This window comes from Lipophrys pholis (genome assembly GCF_963383615.2).
Source record: "Lipophrys pholis genome assembly, chromosome: 2".
Taxonomy (NCBI): domain Eukaryota; kingdom Metazoa; phylum Chordata; class Actinopteri; order Blenniiformes; family Blenniidae; genus Lipophrys; species Lipophrys pholis.
Genome location: NC_137636.1, coordinates 20,504,767 through 20,530,594, shown reverse-complemented (window position 1 = coordinate 20,530,594; position 25,828 = coordinate 20,504,767). Strand labels below are relative to the sequence as shown.

Here is a 25,828-nt window from a genome sequence, read left to right as displayed (position 1 = left end):
GTGTATGTTTGTCAACACTTCACACCAAGTCAATCATCTGTATAGGACAGAAAAAGAGAGTGAGGGAGAGAGAGACAGAAACTGAAATGAAGGAGTAAAATAGAAAGTAAGGGGGAAAATAATGAGACTTCTTATTTCATAGCGACAGGTTCAAATGTTGAGTAAAAGTGACAAACTGGAAAACAATTTGGCACAGAGTTAAATATGGTGATACAATGGCATTGGTATTAAAAACCACAGCTGTAAAAGATGGAAAAGTCTGTTTCCTTGTGCTTTCTTTGGTGTATTCATTTAAATCCATGAAGCATTTCATGTTTTTTTGTGCATGTCTGTCCTCTTTCAGAGATCAGGGATACATTCCTCCAGACGCTGTTAACTCTTTTTTATCCTTTCTGGAACACACATGGTGCTGCGAATAAACACAGCCTGATTTATGCACTCACACACACATTGCCTGTCTATACTAGAATGCTTGTTGACATATTACATTCCCTACCCTCTCACCTTCACCCTGACCATCATAACTGAGTGCTTAATTCTGACCTTTACCCTAATATTTACCTAAACATTCTAACCTTCATTCTGAAATCAGATGTTAATCCTCAGCCTGTTGAAGGACTGTGAGAGAGTAAGGGATGACGAAAATGTCTTCAGGTTCTTGAAATGTCTTTACGTTTAATGGTTGGACACTCAAACGGGGTCTCATAGGGTTAATTGTAGAAGTACGCACACACACAATGTGTAGTACAGGCCCGCTTACATGTAGACCCTGAGACATGTGTGAGCAATGTCTGCGCTCGCTCCCACAGTGTGCAGACATGATCATAAAACAAGCAGCACAGCCCACAGGACTGTTGATTCCTGTGACTCCGCTTTTCTTTGAATCCAGAAGAATTGTGTCATTTATGGCCGTGGATCCATCGGGGCCTGGATGCATAATTACCTGCTGGCTTGTTAGTAGCAACATTCAAACTTTCATGTGGCCCTTAAGATCTAATGTGGTTTTTAAAGATGAGCCCATTACTGGTTATTATAGGGGCCTCATGGTCTTCCATGGTGTGACTTCCTTCCGAATACATTTCATGTGCCGCATCCAGTAGAATTGAACAGTCACCGTGTTGGCTCGACGCTTCCCTGTGTAAGTGAGGAATTAATCACACAACTCTGTCTCTTTCATTTCAGGTTTAGAAGTTTGATTTTTAGAAACGTATTTCTGTCTCTCAGAGTTTGCATACACTTTTGTTTGAGGAAGAAGCTGCAGTCAGTGGTTGCCATCCCTGTGGATAGCGCTAGTGGGATTTTATTCCATCTGTAGGCCACCGCACTACAAGAACCAACAGACACCTACCCAAAAGCAATGTGAATTACTGATCTGTTTAGTCATTCACCCTAATTAATCCATCACCGAGAGGCTATAAAAAACATTTGGAGGATGTGGTGGAGGAGTGTCAACATACCTAGCGGCGGGGAGTTTTTGCTTCAAAAAATCTTGCTTACTCTACGGTTTGGATATACACTTTTTAAAGCTGTTTGCAATGTCATCGTCTACTCATTATCAGTCAACAAGCCTTTTCTTACACAACTGTATCAATAAACTGTCGTGGGAACGTACAACTCTTTAACATGTATGATAAAACAGTTTCATGAGTATATTGTTAAAGTCAGGAGGGTTCTAAATCACCAATAAACTATTAATGCTTTCTCATGTAGTAGGCTGAGGGCATAACGTTTCAGATATTTGGAACTTTTTTTTCCTTTCCTGTTATATATTGAAATATTTCATTGAGTTTTCTCTATTACGCTGTATACAAAAACTAATGTGTGGTCTCGGTACACACAAAGTGGGACTAAGAGCGTTTTGAAAAACACTCTTCCATCCATCCATCTTCTGACTGAACAACTTCATCCTGTTCTGGGTCGCTGGAGCCAAACCCAGCCAACTACGGATGAAGCCAGTCCGCCACAGTGCAAACACGAAATCAGACAATTCCACATACATTCAAAAATATCTATGACTTTTCAATATGAGGGAAGAGTACTATCCACTACACCACCCCTACACTGTATCTCTTTTCTCACAGTCATTTGCACTCGTCAGTGTAAAGTTGTGCAAAACCTTCGCCGTTTATGCATATTAATGTGAAACACTGAATGTCTAGGAGATGTGTGTGTGTGTGTGTGTGTGTGTGTGTGTGTGTGTGTGTGTGTGTGTGTGTGTGTGTGTGTGTGTGTGTGTGTGTGTGTGTGTGTGTGTGTGTGTGTGTGTGGGAGTGGGAGTGGGAGTGGGAGTGTGGTTGCCCATCCCTCTGTTTGCCCTGTGACTGACCGATGACCTGTTTTTAGTTGAAACAAAACCGTTTTTTTGTTTACTAGCCAGAAATACTGCCACTGGTTCTAATACATTTCATCTGTCCTTTGGGAAGTCGCGGGTCTTTTTGGAGTTCACACAACCGTTTCCCAATGCAAACTCTTCATTCAGCTCAGAACAGGGAATCATTATTAGGATTTAAGCTCCTTCGCCCTGCCTGCGTGCATCTGCCTCTGGAGGCTCGTCCCCTCACAAAGTCTGCTGTAAACAGACCTTTTCAGTTTTTCCATTGCTTGGTTCAACCCAGGTACTCCTATACTAAGAATGAAGGGGACTGTCTCTGATGTACCAAGTGAAAATTAAAGAAAGAGAGACCACGGGCTAATTCCATTGATGATAATTCTATCAAACGTAGATTCCACCACTGACGCCAACTCACCTTTTACCAAATGCTAACAGCTGGTGAGTTGTGTTCAGTTATCCTCGTGAAGACCTGCAGAGTTTAAAGACTGGAAGAAAAACTCTGTATTTTGACACTGCGCACATTTCTTGGGCAATGCTCTCTGTTCTTCTCGGGTCCATGTGTTTCCAGGGCTTGATTGTGATCAATTTTAGTCATCTTATTTTTGCAGCTTTTGGAATAACACACAACATTTCCAAAGCCTACACCCACTTTCTGCCCTTCAATGCGCCAAACATTGACACAGCGGTGTGTGACGCAAACCTGCAGGGAGTAAAGGGTCAGCAGCCAGCTGTGGCGGAGTTGAGGCTTGGCAGATCCTGGGGTGAAATGGCAATGAAAGGCCTTGTTCTTTTCTGTAACCCTCAACAAGCTGCCCTCCATCTAAGCAAGAGGTGTAGGCCTTTAAGAGCAGAATGGTGGGAGTGTGTATGCATGTGTGTTGGAGAAGGGGCGGGAGTGCCATCCCGCCGTCACAGAGTCTGCCAAGTAAAACATTACAACAGTAGTGGGATTGTGTAGGCTGTGTTAGTTCTGTCACTCAGAGGAGGAAAAGGTCCTGCTCTCTTTTCCATCTTCCCCTTGTCGCTACCCAACTTGCAGCACTTTTCTTTTTTTCAGCTTCTCACCTGGATTTCCAAAATAGATTGCCGGCTCTCAGGGACAACCGGACACCACAGTTTCAGGCAGGGAGCTTAGTGCCAAGCCGGTCACATCCCGGAACAACCAGACATGAAAACATAGTGACATTATTGTGTGGGTGTGTGTTTTTTTTTTTTTTAAACCACATTTTTATCATTAAAAGTAATTTGTATATGAATGAGATCTGACAAAGAGAATTGAGGATTATGGATGTAGATGATGCTTTGGTGGAGGAATTTTTTTTCTTTTTTTCGTAGATTTAAGGGAAAATTAACTGAACGGGTTTCACACTTCCATTGACGACTATGCTAGTATTTACATTATTGAGATTAGTCCCACTTAGTTGTCTAAAATGTACAGATCAACACTTTATTACACATGAATGTTAATACTCTTTAGCTCTTCTTAAAATGATTTCATAGGCGAAGCTTTCTTTCAAAAATGATTCCCTTAGAAAAAAAATGGTACAGGGGAAAAAATTAGAAGAGCAGTTGAAAAACATCAGTGTCAGACTGGTAGGAAGCCAAAGCGCCAGATGAATCTCCAGTGGCCCCGCCAGAAATATCACAACACCCTCGAACTGCCATTTAGATTCCCTCCAAAAAAGGTGGCCCTCTCCAGGCAGTGGAAATGAAAAGACCATTCCTTTGTTCACACCTCTCATCTGGAGCCCAAGGACTCACATCTGTTTTTATTCTGTTTTTCTATCTCCCTCTCTGTCTGTCTGTCGTGTTTCAGCTCATTGGCTACAGTGAGAAGCCTGTCAACCTGCAGATGTTCATTGGAACAGCAGATGACCGTTACTTGAGGCCTCACGCCTTCTACCAGGTGCACCGGATCACCGGGAAAACTGTGGCCACCGCCAGTCAAGAAATCCTGGTCTCCAGCACCAAAGTTCTCGAAATTCCTCTTCTTCCTGAAAACAACATGTCAGCCAGGTAAGTGTCAGCGGCACTTCAGGGTGAAATTACTTGGTTATGAGCTTACCACCACGAAGAAAGCCCCGTCCAATGAAAAACAAGCTCATTTATGATTATGCATGGTTGTAATATCTTCCGAAGAGATTTTTTTTTATAGATTTTCTTAATTTAAACCAACAGGAGAGTCAGACACACTAGGAAAATCTGAGTGTTTCCCATGGAGCATAGAAAACAAACCCTGTTAATACATTTATGGTCCTGTAACACATAAACGATTATATTTATGTAGGATCTGGTTTCATTTACCCTGGACTACATGCGGAGGGATTTGGTAAAGATTTTCCCATTTGCAGTTTTGATGCATCATATTCCCAGGCGATTTTTATTTTAATGTCGACACCAGAGCTCTCGCCCTCCGTACTAATGTCCTGCTGGGTTTGTGGTTGATTTTTTATCACTCTTTAGTCTTAACTACTTAGTCTGAGATGCTTGCAGTTCCATTAGTGCTGCATGGGGCCAATTATTTTACCTTTACTTTGCAGTATCGACTGCGCCGGCATACTTAAGCTACGAAATTCAGACATCGAGCTGCGCAAGGGGGAGACGGATATAGGTCGAAAGAACACGCGGGTCCGCGTGGTCTTCAGAGTGCACATCCCTCAACCCAACGGGAAGGTGCTGTCGCTGCAGGCCGCCTCCATTCCTGTGGAGTGCTGTGAGTGTTAACTTCTTATCTCAGACACATCAAAGTGTTCATTCAAGAGACACACATACAACTACACACAAACTTCTTCATTAGCAAGCTTGCAATTTAAGATGTTGATCGAATCTGTACCCACTGAAAGTCACTGTTGATAAGTTCATGTGATAAAATGGCGCGGGGGGGGTAATGGAAATGCGCTCTGTACTGTCTGTGCCCTAACAGGCTACACACCTACTCATACACATGCCCTGACAAGTAGAATATGTTGTACATAATTCAGAGGACGTTGGATTACAAGCGTTTACAAACAACTGTACTGATCCCCTTCTTTTCCTGTCAACCCTTTCTGTGTCCCTCCCAGCCCAACGATCAGCTCAAGAGCTGCCTCAGGTAGAGAAGTCCAGTCTGACCAGCTGTTTGGTCAGCGGAGGAGAGGAGATGGTCATCACCGGCTCCAACTTCTTTCCAGAGTCCAAGGTCATCTTCCTGGAGAAAGGCCCTGGTAAGCCTTGCGTTGGCACAGCGGCTTAGCCGTGAACCGCCACTGCAGGAACAGCAGCCGCCAGTTATGGACGCAGAAAATGCTTGAGTGACAGATTTGATCACATTCCAACGAGTGTAAATATGTCGTTGCATCTGCACTTTCAAAGTTGCAGACCAAGAGCCTTTCCCCTCCCTTGTGGAATAATCCGTCGGGCAAATTGTCCCTTCATGTGTATGATTTTAGTACACAATTACAACAGGGACTGTTGTCTGTTGAAGAGACAAAAATCAAGAAAAAAAATCTTGTAAAAACTTGCATGCACTCGTGCGTGCGTGAGCATTCCCAGCTTTTAAAAGTATTTTCTACCTGCAGAGCATATAGTGAAATACTGAACAGATCGTGTTACTGGTTAAGTAATGTTGTTGGCATTTAATATCACACCTCTGCAACAGGAATAAAGACGACTAAAAACGCTGTTAGAGGTTTTGCTCTTTGGTTCCTGTTTTACACACTCAAATACTGGCTTTAGGGGCATTTCATCACTTTAATTTGTGTGCAGAGTAATTACAGTTAGATGGGTTCAGGATCACTGTTGCTTGTTGTCCTATGTAGAAAAATTGTGGGAGTTTGTGGCTCTTTAAAAATTTTTGAAAAACAACTATTTTAATATCTGCCTAATAAATGCCTTTGCTGAAAAGATTACTTTGCCAAACTCCCTGTGGCATTTCTCTCTGTACTTTTAAGAGACTCTCTTTTCCTTGCCTTATCTTTTCTCTCTTTTATGCACCACAAACATATGTAAAAGCTGTTACTTGGGATGGAAATTTTAAAAGGAGGACTTTTATTGAGCCAGTCTCTGCCTGCCCGAGGCGGCTTTGTGATGTGAAGGAGCAGAATCAAGTTCACACATGGCAGAAAGTCGAGTGGTGTTGTTGTGTGCAAGTGAGAGGCCATTCTCCTCAGATTTTCTGGGAGGAAAAAAAAACTGCCTGGAGGAATGTCTTTCGCCCTTTGAGGCATAGCAGGTGAAGCATGGCATAGAAAAGTAGCAAGTGGAAACCTTGGGAGAGGTGCATTTTGGGTAGGCAGAAAGGCCGGGCCCCCATGCTAGGTGAAGGCAGTGGAGTGTGGAAGAGGACAGAAACAATAATGAAGGCGAAGAGAGCATGATGTTGATTAGGCTTGTGTAAGAGATCCCCCTCATCATCACTAATCCGCCTGCTTTAGTGCAGAAAGGCACTGATTGTAGTAAGTACTGCGATGGAAGAAAAGGCAGTGACAGATATTTTTCCACCATGTCCTTTAATTTGAAAGAGAGCTGGAGAGAGTGGCCAGCTGTTGCACACAAAGGTTGAGGGAAGATTTAAAGTAACTTCACTAACTAACACATATACGGTAGAACCTAAAAGCTATTGTAGTGAGCTACAAACTCTACTGTTGTTTTGTTTGTTTTTTGCCGTTGTGATTTTAAATTATTTGAACCTTACAAAATGAAAAGTTTGCTTAAACTAACTAATATGAATAAATACGTACATATTGATGTCACCTGACCATTACAAATACTTTTAAACGCTTTAGTTTACTTCTATGGACAAATAAAGGTACATTTTCTTTGCCTGAGAATTTTTTGAAACTTAAATTTATTTGGAAGCCAGTCCTTTTTTCCCCCCTTTATTTCAGTAGAAACATCAAATTTAAGCGACTTCATGAAGTAAAAATGAGAACATAGCTGGTATAAGTCTTTTACATGCTTGACTATTTATATAAAGGCTAGAACTCTTTCTGCCTTGAGTAATGTTGAACACAGAATAGTTATTCTGCTGCTGCTGTGAAAGCAACAGAAAGGGAGCTTTCTTCACCCAAAGATGAGAAAACGTACAGGTTCAACGTGAAGGTCCATCGCCTTCTTTTGTTTGTTCTTTAAGCACAATAGACATGTTTCTCATCTTCCTCTGGCTCGGAAGCGCAGGGTGTCTCAATAATCCAAGTCATTGTCGTAACATGGCGTGAGGTTCCTGTCGGTGCACGTTGTTTGACAGAGCATGTGGGGCCCCTGCTCCTGCCTGTTGAACATGAACAAGCTGCACACCAATAATGCACCTCTGTCAGCTGCAAAGACGTTCAAGGTCATTCATTCATTGGGGAAAAAGACACACTCATCAACAGGTTAAGCTCTTTTTTCTTTTTTCTTTCTTTTTTTTTTTCACAGTGGAGAGAATCTATTTAAGGTTATGACTGGCTAATGTGCCAGTGGATTACTATAACTAAGAGCAATGCTCCTGTGAGATCAGAACAGGTAAATCACTTCCTAAAAGCTACACAAGAGAGGATTTTGCTTTAAGAGTTGAATCACCTAAATGTAACAGGGCTTACAGTTGAGTGCTCGCTTTTGTCACAATCTCCATATAGGCCCGGCTTCTTCTGCAAACATGCTGCAGATGCCTGACAGTGGTATTTTGGGGGGAATCCTCTTTTTGTAGAAGAGGCCATGCAGGTGCAGGGCACACTCGCACCATGCAACAGCCATGAAAGAGGCCACGGCAAATAAGGTCTCTCCTGCTGCGTGGCTGTTCGGTAGTTTAGTTGTCAAACTTCTTATTCCTCCTGATGCTGCAATGAGTGTGATGCGTTGAAACCGCACCGCACGCCTGTCGGTGTTTTCACCCCGGTTTCTTTGCTTTGAGAAGCCCCCCCCCCCCCCCCCCCAACATGTCTGGCCAAATAATTAAATCATTCAGAGGAAAACTGGAAGGGATGTTTTCTGACCAAAAACCTGGCAAAGTGTAAAGGCATTTTAAAGTAAATACAATTATTCCACTGAGCTCTTCATAATTCTAACCAGGCAAGACAAACAGCAGGACATTTGTTCATTTGATTACTTTTTAATAGCCACAGAGATTCTCTCCAAACAGTTTCTGGGACTTTAGACATGTCATCATATTAATGTACCACAGTTCTCCTGGAGAAATTGAAATTGTGTGTTGTTTTTTTCGTTATTTTTGAGATCTCACGTGGTCCAGAAGAATGTGTGTGTTTTAGGAAACACTTTAGACTGACTTCACCACCAGAATAAAAAAAAAATAAAAACCAGAATGAAAGCTTCAGCAGATGGTTAAACAGCTTGAAAACTATTCCACCAATTAATATAAATGAGGTAGTTAATGATGTTTTAATTAGTCATCGTGTGTGTTCTGGGTTTATCGCGGCCTCTGTCTGATGTTGAGTGACATATTCTGGGTTTTTTTTCTTGTTGGTGTTGTTGAAGTTGGATAACTCAAAAAAATCTGCCTTGTGTGGGAGGATTTGACGATATTATTGTAAATTCTGATTTACTGTTGTCTTCACCACTCTAACATTTAGTTTAGTCATTTTGAAAAAAAAGTGGTTAATGTATAGCATATATAATCGAGAATTTTAAGACGGTCACGGGCTTAAATCAATCCTTTTTCCTTGTAGATGGACGACCGCAGTGGGAAGTTGAAGCAAAAATAATCCGTGAGAAAACTCAAGGGGTGAGTGTCTTTTTTTTTTTCTTCTTCTTCTTCTTTCAACCATTTTTATTGTATTTTGTAATTTTCTGTCCAGTATTTGCAGAAATGTCTGTTTGCACATTAATAAGTCCAAGTAAAACTTTCACTGCCAGACATGTTAATTCTAACGATGTGAAATGTTGTTGTAGTCGTGCATTGTCGTGGAGGTCCCTCCCTACCACAGTAAGGCTGTGAGCTCAGCTGTGCAGGTGCAGTTTTATGTCTGCAATGGCAAGCGGAAAAGGAGCCAATCGCAACGCTTCACTTATCTCTCAGGTGAGCTGGGAAGTACTTGTGAATTTTAGAATGACTTGCAGCTGCTACATGTTGTCATTTTTTTTTTCACAGTGTTTTGCACTGAAGGCTTTCACCTAAACTTTCCTCAGAACTCTGTAGTGAATCCCCCCCAGTCAATGACAAAGTGCGAGTGACAGTGTAGACAATGTGCTCATTGCGTTGCACGCTTCTCCACAGGGGCTTTGCTAACCTCATTTCTCTCGTTCTCCCTCTAAAGAAAGCATTGCTGTGGTTTAGAGAGACTCTTCCACTAACAATAACATTAACACCTGCCAACTGTTTACTTTGTAAAGCCTCCTCTAGTATCCAAGCCAAGTTTTCTCTTTTCTTTTTTTTCCCCCCTTCTCTCATGCGCGGCATTTGCATGCGTTCCCTATGAGTGTTCTTTTGCTATCCAGGTACTACAAGTACACAATACAAAGAGCCATAAATTGTGGTTTCATGTAATTATTTTTGATAATGTGTTGAAGACTTTGTGATAACTATGATTGATCCATACATTCCCTTATTATATCATGGGTCGTATTAGATATTGTTATTGTTTTGCCTTTTAATGCTGTCAAACTGAAAACCTGGTTGGCGGAATATAATTGCATGTGAGCATTTTATGCAACACCTCCAAACCCCGAGTTTCACCGCAACAATATGTGTGTTTGCGCGAATGAGCAGCCTTGCCCATCCACCCACCCGGCCTCTCCGTTTGCAAGCACGCCCACTCAGCAAGGCAGTTCCTGTTTTCCCCGTTGACAGCTCAGGGCAGCCAATCGGAGAGGAGTAGAGTGACACTGCTCTGTCAGTCAAGCTGGGTCGCTGACACCACCAGAGTCACCGCGGACGCCGCCTGCTTTACTGTGGCAAAAAAAAAAATAAAAAAAGAGAGAGAGAGCGAAAGAAAGAAAGATAAGAAAAAGTCAGCCAGCCATTTGTTGTTTCATCAAAGGGCCTAATTTAGGAATAAATTATGTTACAACCATTACAAAAAATAACATGTTGGTTGTAAAATTTTGTGACCAAAAATATTTATTTTATTTGGACTTAATGCATTGACATACAGATGAGAGGTTTGTAAAATCTGTCTTTGTGTGAATGTTGTGTCAAAGATAAAAACACCCAGACATTTTATATCATACGCAAGTTATTCAAATCTCCAATTACCTTACCGTTCTGTTGCTTTTGATAATGCCTGGCTTCGTTTTCAGCCAATATAAAGCCGATTGGGCCTCTTATTCTGCAATCCCAACGGCATGGCAGGGTGAGCAGAGGGCACAGTCAGTGAACTCATTTGTTCTATTGGTCTGATCTAGTCTGGGGGGCATTTCGGCTCCTCTTCCCACACAGCATTTCACATGATGGCACCCAGACTGACAACATATGCTCTCCCTCTGATTCAGAGCTGGATAAAAATAAAACTCACTGTCACAAGGCACCAGATTGGGAAATGGGTTACCGATTGGCATAGCAGCGCTCTAAGCTGTCACAGTAAAACGCAATGTCCCCATTACTATGAAAACGACACACTGATTTTTGGAGGCTTTTTTTTTAACGAGAAAGGAGACCAATTTCACAATCTATGCATTTCAGAGACTGAAAGCACTCATTTTAGGCTCTTCTAGTGTATGCTTTCTGCTCTACTGGACGTTGTTTTTCCGTAAAGCAGCAATTTGAAGGAATGTGGAAAAACTTGATACAGCAACTCTTTTTTTAGCCAGTTGAAGTGTGAACCGCTGTACCTCAAGCATAATTAGAAACAAACCTGTCAATGTCGCAATGCAGTGTGACTCGATGAATGTATAGATTACGTGTCTTTTCTTTGTCTTCATGAACACTAAACTGACAGTGTGGCTTGTCTCTTTCATCCTGTCTGTCTTCTTTTGTCACATCTCTCCCCAACCCTGTGTGTGTGTGTGTGTGTGTGTGTGTGTGTGTGTGTGTGTGTGTGTGTGTGTGTGTGTGTGTGTGTGTGTGTGTGTGTGTGTGTGTGTGTGTGTGTGTGTGTGTGTGTGTGTGTGTGTGTGTGTGTGCACCTTTCTCCCTTCAGTCCTGGTTAAGCAGGAGCACAGAGATGATCTGGATCTTCCTGCAGTTCCCCCCATTTCCTTGCCCCTGGCACACGCTGCCAGTCTGGTGCGCACCCAGCTGCCTTCTCCTGAGCAGGGCCACCCATCGGACAACCTTCTGTCCAGTTCCCCTCACGGCCTGGCCACAGGCTCAGGACCTGGTCTGCTCCCCCTGCAGGCCCCCTGCCCCTCCCTGGGCTCCCCATCCTTTCAGCACCTGTCTCACCTTCAGGGTCACAGTCTGCACCACCCACCCGCCGACTGCCACATGACGTTCCACTCCAGCTCGGCTCCCGCTCCTCTTTCTGCTCCCTCTCGGCCCTCCTACCCGCCTATGCAGCACAGCCACGGTCATGGTCATGGCATGCCCTTTAACGGCCAGCCCAGCCTTTCTTCACAAGGCTACGACAGGATGCCTTTTCAGCAGAGCCCCAATACAGCATCACACCCGATGGGCATGGGAATGGTGTACACCTCCTCTCCTTGCTCCTCGCCATCAGCTCACTCATCTTCAAATAACAACCCTATTGCGGGATCCCCCCAGAGCCAGCAACCCCTGCTTACTCCATCATCCCCACACCTCCACACACTAGGAGGCTATCACTGCTCCCCAAATCCCACCCAGGTTTCCTCTCCCAGTGGACACCCGCTAACAGGGCAGCACCCCTCACAGCTGCAGAGGGCCATGGGCTACCACCCGGTGAGTCAGAGGTCGGCGTCTTGTCCCACACCATCCAGCGCCCCTCCTCCTCGGATGATCCCCTCTCCCCACTCCGGGCCATCTTCTCCTCAGCTTCACTCGCTTCCCTACCAGTCCCCCACCTCATCTTCCCCCACCTCAGGTGGCAGTCCTCTGGGGGCTCTGCCACAGCAGCAGCAGCATTCAGGGCAGCCTTCTCCGCAGGCTACAAGCCCGGTCATGGCCAGTCTGTCCCCAGCAGCGGTGGGACCTCTGGTTCACCCCCTGAGCCCCCAGGGCCCCTTCTCCACAGATGGGGAGGGGCTGAGCATCAAACAGGAGCCTGAGGACAGGGAGCCCACCTTCCGATCTATTGGTCTGCAGGACATCACGCTGGATGATGGTAAGACATAGTCATACTTATCGCTCAACATACTGTACATGAGTTAATTTAAAAAAAATAAAAATAATCTATGTGGAGCAAGCGGTAGAACACCTTAAAGCCGCTGAGAGCCGTTGTGAACCGGCTGCCTTCATATAGAAAACAACAAAACATCAAGGGCTCATTACAAACTTTATAAATGATTCCCATCCATTGCCTATGAGTTCCTGTGTTGCTATCCTAATTGCTCTGTGTAACTCGAGATTGCTGACATTCATTTGTCAGCTTTCTGTCAGTTCACTCCACTGCTCTCATTATCACCTCAATATCATCTCATTATTATATTTTCCCTCCTCACCCTGTCTTTTACACAAGATATTTAGAGCCCAACCATCTGTGATCAATCTCATTTTCAGCCCGAAACAAGCGGCCGCTGAGGGATTAAATTCACCCCACGTTATGTGATGCACAAGATAAATTTGTATCTGATGATGTAAAACAATACTCAGCACCAGTTGTTGTGTTTTAAAGGAACCGAAACCTTGATGCCAGATAACGGCGATAGTGTTTCATCTGTCATTTCGGTACACAGTTGTGTACACAAGTTCTGTACTGACAAGGGTAGGGGGGGTCTTGTGACTTTGTATTGGGTAACATGAACACAATGGCACTGATAACTGCAGTATCATATTAAGGAGCCAAATTATGAACTGCTAAGCTTCAGTATCTCTGGCAGCAGCGTGGAGATTAATTACACTTTGAATTTTCTGGCCATGTTGAAACCAGGGAGCGGGAGAGGATTGCGTCATTTTGTGCTACTTGACTGTAGCTGGAACACACAGAGTCAGGCGCTGCTGCAGTAATTACATCCTGTGTGTGCTTGCGTTTATGCAAGCGTTGTGTGTGCTCACGTTAACAAGTCTAATTAGGCTGCTCAGGAGGTACTTGTTGACTTAACAATTGACTATGAAGTCGGTGCATGCATTTAGCATCTTTTTTTCCCTCCCCTCTCGTCAATGAACGCCACTACTCCTCTTGAGCTGTGTTCATGCAAACCGTTTAAAATCATCTACCTCCTCATTCAGAGCCATGCCTGGTTTTTACCCTCTCTGCCTTATTCAAATGAGAGCCCTAAAGACTGAGGGTTAATGTGTAGCCTGGTGAGGCTGTGTCAGGAAAGTGTGATTTTGTGTGCTAGCAAGAGTCGGTCTAATTAACGCAGAGCCGCTTTCAATAAGTCATGTGTGAAAGACCCAACAGCCACCGGGGTTCATCAGCGCATAACGCCGAAGATTACTCTCTAATACTCACTATCTCCCTTTTTGCAGCCTCATTTCTAGTCGCACACAAAATCTTCTAACCAGAAGTCATACTCATAAACTCAGATTTATTCACCAGCCCCTCTGACATTAGCTGCCTGCTTCGGGAGGAAAAAAAAGTGTGAGAAAAGTTTGTGAGTGACACGGTTCAGCCAGGAATGTGAGTTCTCCATTTGAGCCTGTGGCTAAAAATAGCTTTCTGTGCCAGCCCGGCTCTGTAGGCCATGTTTTGAAGTAGCAACGAGTAGCTTCACCCAGCTCAGACTTTTAGGAGGTCGCAGCACTCTCCTAAGTAGTCCACATTCAGCCTAGTTAGGCAGGCAGACAGGCCTGGATGGACTCAAAAGAAAACATGTCAATCCATTTAGCCTTGGAATATAAGTACTTAAAAGATCGAGACAGACTTTTATGCAGTTGTTACACCGAATAAAACCCCCCAATATGGTTCTGATGAGAGCTTTGAGTGATTATGCAGGATTAACATTTTGAGACAGTATATTTATTTTTGCAGCTTTGTGACAGCCCCCACTGCCAACAGCATGTCACTGTTTTTTACGAAGGCTTTTGCATTTTAGAAAGACGTTGCATCATTTCCTCTTCCCTTCTACTGAAACCTATTTTCACCTGCTTTTGTAGTTTCTCAGTAATATTTCCCTCGGCTGTGTTTAAAGGGGGGGGGGGGAAACTGAGCAGTTCAAATCCACTCAAACTGTTTTTGTACATAAGCAACCTCACAAAGAGACGTTGTATAAAACACTCAAAAGTACTTATTTTTTGGGGATTATACAACTAATGACCCACTGCAGTAGTATCATAGACTTTTGTCAGTGGTATGAAAGCAGATGGCTTTTGTGACGCATGCTTGAGGTGTGTGTGTGTGTGTGTGTGTGTGTGTGTGTGTGTGTGTGTGTGTGTGTGTGTGTGTGTGTGTGTGTGTGTGTGTGTGTGTGTGTGTGTGTGTGTGTGTGTGTGTGTGTGTGTGTAGAACAGGGGATGCAGGAGGTGAGAAGACAGACTGATGGACAGATGGACAGACAAGTTCTGGGTCCAACCCCACTGCAGGGTCACTCAGCCGAGACATTCAATCTGAAAAGCACTTGGCATCAGGAAACGAGGAGCAGCGAATGCAGGATCAGTTCATGTTTTGAGAGTATAGCAGGTATCTCGGTGGTCTTCTAGGAAAATAATGGTGTGCGTGATTGTGTGCTTTGTATTCACGTGTGTGTGTGTGTGTGTGTGTGTGTGTGTGTGTGTGTGTGTGTGTGTGTGTGTGTGTGTGTGTGTGTGTGTGTGTGTGTGTGTGTGTGTGTGTGTGTGTGTGTGTGCGTTGATAACCTGAGTGGTGCTTTCAAGAGGAGGCTTTCCTGTGATGATGATGATTGCAGCCGTCATGGTGACAGAGCCTGAAGTAGTCGCGCTGTCGATTCGTGTGTTTAGCTAATGAATCCGAATATGACCGTCTTTACGTGTGCAAAGCGGGGATGTGACGAGATAGCTGGTGTGTGTGTGTGTGTGTGTGTGATTGTGTCTGCAAGCAAGCGGCTTGTGTCGTGTAGATCAGCACCATGTGAAGCGTGTGTCCAGAACAAAGACCGCTCTTTCCCCAAAACCGTAGCTCCCTCACACGGCGAGCTCGACTTTGAGGGTTAATAATAGGCCGGCCTTGGTGCCTGCACTCCCTGAGAGAGACACTGACACAGTAATGACACAAACGCAAACACACAGAGTGACACGTGAGCCTGTAGAAGTAATCAACTGCACAAGTGAGTGTCAATAAATACATCTTTTAAATGTGTTCTTTTGTTTTGTTTTTCAATCGTTACAAGCTTCTTCAAAACAGAAATATTTAGTTCACCACCTCATTTTATTCCCCCACCCAAAAAAAAAAAACCCAACCTGTTCGAGAAGCCCACTCTCTTGAATGGCCAAATTTGAGATAAATGACATTAGGAATAATCTCTTCTGCGGATTTGATTGTTTTAGTATAAATCAAGGAGTGGAGGAATAGTTTGCACAACTCTGCTTTAATGTGACGTAATCCATCTATCAGTTGTGTGTGTTGTTAGATTAGTACGTTGAATGATTAAAGGTGACACCATAATGACTGGTACAGGGACTCAGTGCTGTATTTCGGTGGATCCGGGTAGCTATAGAATTGTCAAGATTATCAACAGTCCAGGAGTTATGATTTTTATTATATAAGGCATGCCAGGTCCTTCCTGCAGACTACTGTATTAATGTATTGTGGGTTTGTTTGAAAAACTTGAAATTGCTTTGGTGGATGCTTTCGTATTTGAAAACCTGAGGCCACAGGTTTGTCTGTCTTCACTCTATTGAAGTTCATTGACATTCACTGTTAGTATTTAGTGAACTGTCCTGGTTTTGATTTTCCCATCTTGTTGCTCCATTAAAAACAAGCGGCTCTTTGTGATGAAAGAGGCTTGTCTCGAGGCGAACCCTAATGCTGTCAGGCCCACTGAGAATCCTGGTATGCTCAGTTTGAAAACACCGAAAAGTAATCCTTGAAGCTTTCACTTTTGATTCATTTCTTTGGGTTAAAGTCATGCAGCTCTAACTTCTCCAAAGTCTGATCTCTTTTCAGTGCTTACCGGGAAATAGCTGGGAGCGGTAAAATGAGTTTAACAAATGAATGGAGAGGTGGCCAATTTATTTTTCAGCCCAAAAAGACTTTGGGGTTGGTAGTACAAGCTGAGGGAGCGAAATGCCAGTAAATATTAGATTTACCTTTGACAGGTGGTGAGAAATGTGACTCCAGTGGGGTTTTTTTTCCCTCCCTAAATTAAATCAAACATGAAATTAGAGTTTGAAATGACCTTGTCTTTTTTTGGCTTCATTTCTGAAAATTTGTTCAGCCATAAATTTTTTACTTTGCCAAAGCCTGAAAAATGAATTTAGAGGGTTTTTTTTCCACTTTCCCAAAGTTCAACAACCATCATTCAGTGACATTTTGAGGTTCACCTCAGTAAATATGCATCAATGACTTTGCCCACTTTCCTTGCTTCTTTAATTGTATGAGCATTGCACCAGATGAACTAATTTCTCATTGCTGATAACTTCTGAGATTTTTATATTTACCAAGAGAAAATGCAAAACTACAATGGTGATAATGCTGAACATCTGATTTGATGAGATGAAAAAAAACAAAAAAAAACGTAAAAGGAAAGTATGTTTCCATTCTGAGCTGCTGCTGCTGCTGCTGCTCTTTGAAAACAATGGCAAACTTTTGCTGGTCCTTTCCCTCTGAACAAGTGGAAACTGACTTTCGGTGACATCTTTCCACACAATTAAGGTCTCAAGGAATCTAATGCAGAGGTCTCGGCCGAGGCGGGAGCCTGGTGAGGACACGGTGCCAGCCGCTGAATTTTTCTTTTGCATTTACACGGGGAGGGGAAAGCCTGGAAACCCCTCTGTGGGGACGAGAATGACTTCACTCATAGGTAGTTCTTTTTGTAAATAGTTTATTAATATGCATATAAAACAGGGTGCCTGTGTGTGTGTGTGTGTGTGTGTGTGTGTGTGTGTGTGTGTGTGTGTGTGTGTGTGTGTGTGTGTGTGTGTGTGTGTGTGTGTGTGTGTGTGTGTGTGTGTGTGTGTGTGTGTGTGTGTGTGTGTGTGTGTGTGTCCCTCCAGACATTAATAGACTTGTATTAATCTATATTATAAGTACTACAGATTTAAAACTGCTGATACACAGAGCAAAGTTCCCCTGATGTCCCCAGCTGCACCCAAAGTCCTCAGATATATACTAATTAACAGCTCTGCAACATTTATATCTTTGTTGAATCTTAAATCTTTATGGCAGCCCGCTACGCCCGTACAAATACACACAACTATTGTTTGGCCCTGACCTACTATTTGCTTTTTCAGATTGATGACGTGTGCGTGTGCGTGTGCGTGTGCGTGCGTACGTGCGTGTGTGACATGTGACAGTGGGGGGAGTCACCATTAGGGAAATTGATGCATTTTTGTTGAAGACATGTTTCCGTGTTAAACTAATATGTTGGTGTCGTTGGGGTAAGACTCAGGCCTTTTGGATTCACAGCTGAGTGCAGGAAATGAATGTCAATCAATACTAAGTCCCAAAACAGCAAGAGAACATGTTTCTGTGTATGTGTGTCTTTATTCTTACGTACTGGTGGGGACGTCAACCTGATTACACACTAACCCATAGGGACTCCTATCGACCTGGCACCCATCAGGGAAATCAATACATTTGCAGCTGAAGACGTGTTTTCGGGTCAGACTTTGGTTAAAGTTAGCGTTTAAAAGGACCCCGTGAGTAATAATGAAACTAACCATCAGTTGTGTTTTGTTCTACTTGACATATGTCTTTCTTCAAAACTCCTCCATTTGCATGGTACGAGGGAGGCGTGTAGTGGCTTCACCTCGTTGGGGGCTGCCACAGGTCATTGTCGCTGGATGTTTCGGCGACTTTAAGCACTTCACTCTGTGACCCACAGTAGTGACCCTAGTGGGATTTGAACCAGCAGATTTCCGGTAACGATTTCACTTTCCTTGGCATGAGGCCATCACTGCCCTACCAATAAAGGAACTTCCGTTCAGAAAATAAGCTTTGAGAGGTGTCCCAGTATGTGCTCTACACCTTTTTCATGGGCTAACTTGATCTCCCCAAGCGGCCATTGGAGCTCTGCTGGTCACTTTACCGAATGCCGGCGCGTCCGGTCGCCCGCCGGGTGAAGCCACCGCTCTGCGTCCCGCATCAAAGGCGGGAGTCTTGCGAATCACTTACCGTCACATCAGACGGGAAATCCACCAGATGATTCACAGAGATGAGTGACTTTGAGAAAGTGACTCTGATGAGTTCCTCCGGTGCGCTCGGCGCTCTCGCCCACTCACTCAATTACGTCTGAAATTAAAATAAAGCAGAGCAGGATCTCAGAGAAGCGGCGGCGAAGATGAAAGAGCAGGCCCGAGAGGGAGAAAGGTTTTAGTGTGAAGGCCTGGAAGATTTCAATACAGCTTCCATCGACTGACCCTCTATTTCCAATGTGTGCGATCGCTCAGTGGATTTGTTGCTTCATGTTTGCTCTCATACCCGAGGCTCTGTGAAGATGTGTGCATGTCATTACAGGGCCCGGCAAATGGAAACTGTGTGCTTTGATATTCCCTATTTGCGGGCAAACCGACTCTCCTCTCTCTCTCTCTCTCTCTCTCTCTCTCTCTCTCTCTCTCTCTCTCTCTCTCTCTCTCTCTCTGCTCCAACGTTTCCATTGAGGCATGTTGTCTTCATTTGTTGGACTGCAGAATCAATCTCGACAGTTATTTGCTTTATCGGCTCTGCCAGGGTAATATTTCTTTTTCTGCCTGGGTCAGGGAACTTTTTTCAGTGTGTCATAGAAGGTTCTGGTAATTAGCCATTTTCCATTCCGACAGTAGACATGTTTATCGTGCTGAACGTCCATCTGCCTATTCCACTTCTGCTTTGCATTATGGAAATCATTTCAAGATGCGTCCTTTGACGTGCACTTTAGCAGCGAACACGTGCCATGGCCCAATCACCGAGGCAAAATCAAAACGTCCCCGGACAATCACCGCATGCAAATCTGTCATAGGGCCGCTCTTGTAGGAGCTTTTCAAACCTTTGTGGCATTTTGGAGGCACCTTCCTCTCTCAGGAGTTTGAGGGTCATGCTTTTATTCTGATGTCTCTCTTTTTCTGTCACTCTGATGGCTGCTGCCCGTCTGGAGTGACGCTTCACTCCACAGATGAGTGTAAAGTCATTCACTCCGCTTTCCTCCATGACAGAGTCACATTCGCCGTTTTGAAATTAAAGGAGCGCGCGCAGATTGAGTGGAGGAAACCTTGCTGAACTCTAATAAACAGAAACATGCAAAAGAAAGGAGAGTGAGTCAAGTTTAAAATTTTTATTTATTTTTTTCTTAATGTTTAATGCGTCAAACAGAGAAAGGAGGAGAACCCTGTCGCGGACACTAATAAGCCACCAGCAGAAAGCTGCAGGGGTTGTTGTAGTAAGTCAGTCGGCTGACTGTTTATGTATATTTGGAGTAGGGAGCCCCCCTCCCAGTCATCTGCAGAGGATCTCCCTCCAGCTGACACATTCTGAGCCTTCATTACTACGGCGGCAGCGAGGAATCATCGACTTTCTGCTGCGCCGCCATAAACGATACCAGTAAATCTTTGAGAGTACTATCAGCATGCGAAACTCGCCACCGGCTGTGCTCGACTCAAACGTCTTTCTCACCTCTGGGCTTTTGATCTGAGTGTCTCTGACTCAAACCGACGAGCAAGTCGTTTATGCCTCACCTGTGTCATCCATTCATCCATGTTCCGGCCCCTTTAGTGAACACAGGGGTTGCAGTTTCGGGGGCAAGGCGTCCCACCGCTTCCTCCAGCTCATCTGGGGAGACCCAGAGCCACCGAGCACTGAAAGACCAGGGAACTCTCAACATAAACTAGTATTTTACTTCAAAACGTCATTTAGCAGGATATAATGAAGGTTTTTTCTTTTGTTTGGATTCTTCTGTTCAAAGTAAGAAACCGTGCAGTCCTGACTTTACTGAAGTTGTTGTTAAGCTGTGTCTTTAAACTCATCATTTTCTGACAAAGAAAAGTCACCAGGTTAGCTGGAAACCGCCTCGTGTCTGTTTTGTTGACCCAAACTCAAACCGTCCAATCTCACATGGGGTGCAACTGTAAAATCGACCGCGACGCCGCACAACGATGCATCAGACGGACGGTAAACGTTCGCCACTTTGCTGTTTATCAGTCAACAGGTTAATGTTTGTCTCTGCTCCAGTCTAATCAGCACAGCGGAAAGTGATATGTTGGGTTTGGTTGGGTTTTTTTTGCAGACGCCCACTCCATGTGGGTCTGTTGCACCGTGTTGTTCATATTCCTGTGGTGATAGAGCAGATTCACTCCCCGTGAATAAACCGCTTCATCTGTGCAGGAGTTGACTGAAAGATCTGTGAGATCTCAGCTTATATAAATTTATTTATTTTTACTCACGTTTAAGTGCTTGGTGTCGATTCAAATCTGGATTCAAAGTCCTGCAAGTGAAATGCAAAACATTTTTGTTAAAGCTTGAGAGAGAGAGAGAAGAGTCACTTTATGGATACCTGCGGCTCTGCGCCGTTAACATTTGCAAGGAGCTTTTTTATTTGAGCGCCACTTGTCTTTCAAAAGGTTGTGGCCTTTAAAGGTGACCCACTCTCCCCCACCACGGTTTCTATTCCACGGGCTTGTGTGACAAATTGATGAGCCGGCCCGAAGTCACACCTCCACCTTGTACCGTGTTATACAGAGGCTCACGTTTGCTTTTATAATCACACCGTACTCTCATAGGTAGGTGTGTGTGTGTGCGTGTGTGTGTGCGTGTGTGTGTGTGTGCGTGTGCGTGTGCGTGTGCGTGTGCGAGTGCGAGTGTGAGTGTGTGTGTGTGTGTGTGTGTGTGTCATGGTTGACATGGGAAAGGAAGAGCCTCCCACGCTAACAGGATGATGTGAGTGATGGTGGCCAGACACAAAAGCGCGCAGCAGAAAACACAAATAATTTACACGGCGGCTTCAAATTCATTCCGCCGACACACACGGCGGAATGAGTCTCGCTTGACTCAAAGCGCAGCCCCCAGGCAACTTCAGAGACGCACGTAAAGTCGGCGCCGGTTCGAAGAAGTTGTAGCTTTGACTGATGTGACACGTAGAAAATTGTTTTGTAAAATAAAGGGAAATACAGGTTTAGCTGATGTTTCCCAAGCCTTGTATTGTCATTTCTTGTATATTTTGATGTGACTGATGAAGCACGCTTCTTTCTCTCAGTTCCAGTGAGACATCCATGTCTTACGTCGAGGTGTTTTTTTTTTTTTTTGTTTGATTCCACTGTAAAGTTGCACAAGACGGGAGCTGAATTCGTGCAGAGGCAGGCCTGCTTGTAAATCTCAGGAGCGTCACACTGGGCCAGAGGTCTCTGCTGCGCCTCCTCAAACCAGTTCACCCAGCCTGAGTTCTGCCGGCGACCTGTCGTCGTTGCTGTTGGCAGAACCCCGAGGGGAACCCTGCGCAGAAGCCACTGGTTCAAAACCACACACGTGCGTGAAGCGGCACTGGCAGATAAAAGATTCGCATCATATTTAGTTCAATTTATCAAAGCCGACGCGCTCGCTTCCTCGCGGGGGCCCGAGTGTTTGAGGCCGATTTACTTTTGCGGCTGCACCAACTGCCTGTTGTGCGTCTTTGAGCTCCCAGACTGAGAGCAGATGTGAAACAATCAGTGGCTGAAAAACAAGACTATCTTAAGAAGAACAGGTTACTTGCTATTTATTCAGAATTGGGTTGTGGCTGAGTTAGTGGATTAATTAACCTCGCCGTGCCTCCGCGGGCTCCGCAGCGTGTTTTTAACAGTGGATTGGTTTTGCCGTGCTTACAAACTCCGTGGAAGGAGGCCTGAGGAAATGAGCTGGAGCGCCATTAAAGCTCTAATGAAGTAATGGACAGCTGCACGGGAGCGCGGTTAGAGGAGTCCAGTGGCTCCATGGACTCTAGGCAGAGGTGAGGCCTGGGCGCTCTGTGTGAACGGAAGAGTTCCTCTCATCTCTCTTGATCATATCTCACACCGGAGCCCTGACTTTGTGGCCTTTGTGTTTGCCAGTCTGATGGAGGGTTTTTGTTTTTTTTTTGGTGCCATTTCGATGTGTGAGGGTGTCAGGATGAAGCGACTGTGGAGCTGCACTGCCCTCTGCTGGTCAGCTTTCAAACATCGGAGTCAGTTATTTGTGGCTCATGCGGTGTGGAGGGAAGAAAAGAAGAGATGGTACTGAAAGAGAAAATGTTAAAAAAAAAAAAAAAAAAGACTACAAAAAGTAGAACCGATGCAGACACTCTGCAGAAGACAACAGTTGTAAATGATTAACTTTTGACTTCAGATTGTCACAGGTTGTTCCGACAGGGGAACTCCTCGCTCACTGCTCCTAAACACCGTCGCCAGGGTTGCCTTAACCCGCACTGGGACGCACACCTCAGTGTTAGATTCTACACACACACACACACACACACACACACACACACACACACACACACACACACACACACACACACACACTTGTACTTGAACTGATCAGGCGCGGCTGCTGCACACAGGTTTCCACACTGGCTCATGTAACATGTGCTGCCCCAGGAAGCATAGACCACATTCTAATGAGAGGTTTTGTCTGTTCCCACCCCTGCAGTAAACGAGATCATCGGCAGAGACATGTCCCAGTCCCCCCGCACTCACCCTCCTCCGTCGTCCCAGAACCAGTCGTAGCTCGGCGGCGACTCCGGATCTTCGCCCCGGGAATCCCACACTCCACTGACCCGCCGTCCCGGTCCACCCGACGGGGAAGAGGACTGAGACGACGAGACTCTGGTGAGGACGGAACAGGATCCGAGGTCCCGTTGAAGAAGGCCGCGCCGGTTGATCGCATTCAAAGCGCTTTCTCTTGTTTGGAGATGCAGAGACCAGAGGTTGTATTTGAAGGGCAACGTACCGCTGTCTTCCTGACCGACCCTCGCTCTGAGCCGGGAGCGCACGCTCCGAATGTCTCACCAGCATCACGCTTCACCAACCGACGCCACGCTGGAAAATCAGACGCACTGTGCCGTCACAGTGCCGGGGCCGGGGTTTCAAACTCCTTCAGGAGGCCGTTGGTTTAGTTGTTGGTTTTTTTTCCTTTTTCTCAGGCAACATTGTTAGGAAAAGTCAGGATAAGGAAACTCCCAGAAGCCCCTCTGGCTTTGCTTAAGAGAACATCAGCAGCAGTGCAACACACATTTTTTATTTTTTATTTTATTATTATCGGCCATTAAATTGATTAGCAAACACTCAGATCAGACCATCACACCCATCGTTGCTTTATAAAAACAAGTCCACTTGGAAAACGAGCTGATCTCTGCTGTCAGACTGAAATTTGAGGGAAACCACGTCCACACCTGGTTTCCCCTCCTTGAGACGACGACTCCCTTCAGGCCTGGCGTTCGGGGGCTCGGCCTGTATTACCGTTTCCTTGATTCTGCATCCTGCAACATTCCACAACTGTTAGTAACCTTGCAGCCGTTGTAGATATCTGTACATTTTCTTCCCCCCCCCCTCTCGTCCCAGCTCTCCACGTTGAACAAATGCCTTATTACCGTTTAGCAGCTTTGAAAGGTAGCGAAAGCTTTCTCTTGGTTTTGCACAGCAGACTTTTTAAGTGTGGGGATTGTTTGGGGAAACAGACGCGCGACCCGGGCCCTGCAGACCGGGCGTGACGAGGGGGCGGTCGCGGACGGATGAAGGCGCCCGGTGATTCCCGCGACAAGTACAAGTCTCTTCATCGCACCGCAGAGACGGACGACATGCAATAACTCCAGATCTCCCAGGGGCCTTTGCGTGCCTTGTCTTTCCTAACATCCGCCATACCTTCAAGGGGATGAGAGCCGAGGCGACCTTTCATTGGGGAATTCTCTGACAAACGTTTGGAAAGTATTTTATACATATAGATGTCTTTGTATTGCATATATGTATTGTGTCCCCCTCTATAATGAAAGAGAGAGAGAGAGAGAGACATCTCAAAGTCCACAACACGACATCTGGACGGAGCGGGGTCTTCCACAACCTCTTTTCAACAATCAACATCCGCTGTTCACAATCAAAGACTTCTTCTTGATGGTTTCCAGATTGGCGTCCACACAACGAAGACGTGTTGTTGTTGTTGTTGTTTTTCCTCCTCGGACAAGATATGCAGCTAAACACAGACGAAACACAGACTCCAGGATGCGGTGTGTTCAGGCAGGCCTTGTCAGGTACCATGTGGATGTGAATGGACAGATGCAGCTTCGTGTGTGTTTCTTTTCTTCTTCTTTTGTTTTTTGTTGTTGTTTTTTTTTTTTGCCTTAAGCTTGACAAAGATGCTCCTGCGTGTGAGAGCTCAGGAGTGTTGCTTATAACAGTTTGAAGTCAGTTTCCAGGTGAAAATGATTCTGCTATGCATAAAATTTTGCCTAATGCCTTTAATATGAGAATATTGATTTTTTTTTTCTTTTCTTTTTTTTTTTTTAAAGACAAAAAAGACCTTGATGCCTATAGAAGTAGACTGTAGACTTGATTTAGATGCTTGATCGAACCTGTTAGCACCCTGGACATGTCTGTCAGCCAATCTGCCTTGTGTCGTGTGTGTGTGTGTGTGTGCGTGCGTGCGTGCGTGCGTGCGTGCGTGGATGGCTGGTGTTTCTACCAAATATATGCTGTACAGACAACAGGGACTTTAAGACTCCTACTACTCCACAACAGAAGCACACACACGTATATTTAGGCTATGCAAACCGTAACAGCAGCAAATGTGACATTCAAGTATGACGATGAGATTATGAACTACGTGAGAGATAACAGACCTTTGGATAGTGAGAGTATCACGTCACTATGTAAAACTATTAGGATGCCTTAACTCTTGTTTGAAATCCGGTTTGTTTGTATGCTGTTCTGGGGTGATTCTTTTTCTCTGTGACTAAGACATTTGTCAGTACCTAGTAATAATATTCTCTTGTTTTGCTTTTTTTTTGGGGGGGGGGGGGGGGGGGGGGCACCGTGTGGACATTTTAAGGGTTAGGGTGGAAGAGGAGAGATGGCGTCTTCTTTTCTTTTTTTTTTCTTTTTTCCTGCATAAAAGGAAGTTGGTTCTTGAAAGACTTGAGTCGACGACAAAACTAAACCAGCATTGACAGCGTCGACTCTGGCTGCCGTCCTCCTCTGTCAAAACCAAAGACCGAACAATTTGTTCCCGTTTTACACAACAGTAAAGCAACAGAGACTGTACTACTCTATTTTTGATACTTTGAAATGGATGTCATTCCTAAGAGGTTGGGGACATGTATGAGTGAGGTATATATATATATATATATATATATATATATATATATATATATACATACACACACACACAGACACGTAGAAAATTGTTTTGTAAAATAAAGGGAAATACAGGTTTAGCTGATGTTTACCAAGCCTTGTATTGTCATTTCTTGTATATTTTG

The 25,828-nt window shown here is 44.6% G+C and overlaps 1 protein-coding gene across 1 annotated transcript in view; it reads left to right on the top strand.

The window, feature by feature from the left end:
- nfatc3a (nuclear factor of activated T cells 3a) overlaps nucleotides 1-24,679 on the top strand; it is a 58,092-nt gene extending 33,413 nt beyond the window's left edge. Inside the window, exons 4-10 of the mRNA XM_080458114.1 lie at nucleotides 4,149-4,348; nucleotides 4,873-5,045; nucleotides 5,395-5,535; nucleotides 8,974-9,029; nucleotides 9,197-9,323; nucleotides 11,383-12,483; nucleotides 23,008-24,679. Coding sequence (XP_080314240.1) covers nucleotides 4,149-4,348; nucleotides 4,873-5,045; nucleotides 5,395-5,535; nucleotides 8,974-9,029; nucleotides 9,197-9,323; nucleotides 11,383-12,483; nucleotides 23,008-23,084 — 1,875 coding nt within the window. The 3' untranslated portion in view covers nucleotides 23,085-24,679. The remainder of the gene's footprint in view (nucleotides 1-4,148; nucleotides 4,349-4,872; nucleotides 5,046-5,394; nucleotides 5,536-8,973; nucleotides 9,030-9,196; nucleotides 9,324-11,382; nucleotides 12,484-23,007) is intronic.
- Nucleotides 24,680-25,828: the final 1,149 nt, after the last annotated feature.